At 38.8% G+C, this 407-nt stretch overlaps 1 protein-coding gene across 1 annotated transcript in view; it reads left to right on the top strand.

Annotated features, from left to right (window-relative positions):
- Positions 119-407, top strand: part of LOC107639538 (probable pyridoxal 5'-phosphate synthase subunit PDX2) — a 3,981-nt gene continuing 3,692 nt past the window's right edge. Inside the window, exon 1 of the mRNA XM_016343069.2 lies at positions 119-286. Within this exon, the coding sequence (XP_016198555.1) occupies positions 232-286 (55 nt within the window). The 5' untranslated portion in view covers positions 119-231. The remainder of the gene's footprint in view (positions 287-407) is intronic.

Raw genomic sequence — 407 nt, 5'->3', positions numbered from 1 at the left:
CCTTAAATTTATTTTCTCGTACTTTGATCAGAAACCAAGTCGAACCTTAAGCCTCATCACATATAGTCAAAGGAGGTGGTAGCAGCCACAATCTTATTATTCTTATAGCATTTAAAAGGAAAAGAAAAGGAGAGAAACCCAAATTCACTACGTCTCATTGATTCATTCATTCACTTAGCTTCACACACACACACACACACTCTCTCTCTCTCGCTCTACTACACGAGCAACATGACCCTCGTTGGGGTCTTAGCTTTACAGGGATCTTTCAACGAACACATAGCAGGCAACTTCTCATTTTCCCTCGCTTTTTATTTTTCCCTCACGTTCACTCGCTCTCCTCATTCAAAATAACCAAATATATACTTCCTAGTTCGTTAGAATCTTAACATACTTTCAAATAAGGG

This window comes from Arachis ipaensis, chromosome B04 (assembly GCF_000816755.2).
Source record: "Arachis ipaensis cultivar K30076 chromosome B04, Araip1.1, whole genome shotgun sequence".
NCBI classification, from domain to species: Eukaryota; Viridiplantae; Streptophyta; class Magnoliopsida; order Fabales; family Fabaceae; genus Arachis; species Arachis ipaensis.
Note: the sequence above shows the minus strand (reverse complement) of the source record. Positions and strands in the feature narration are given on the sequence as shown.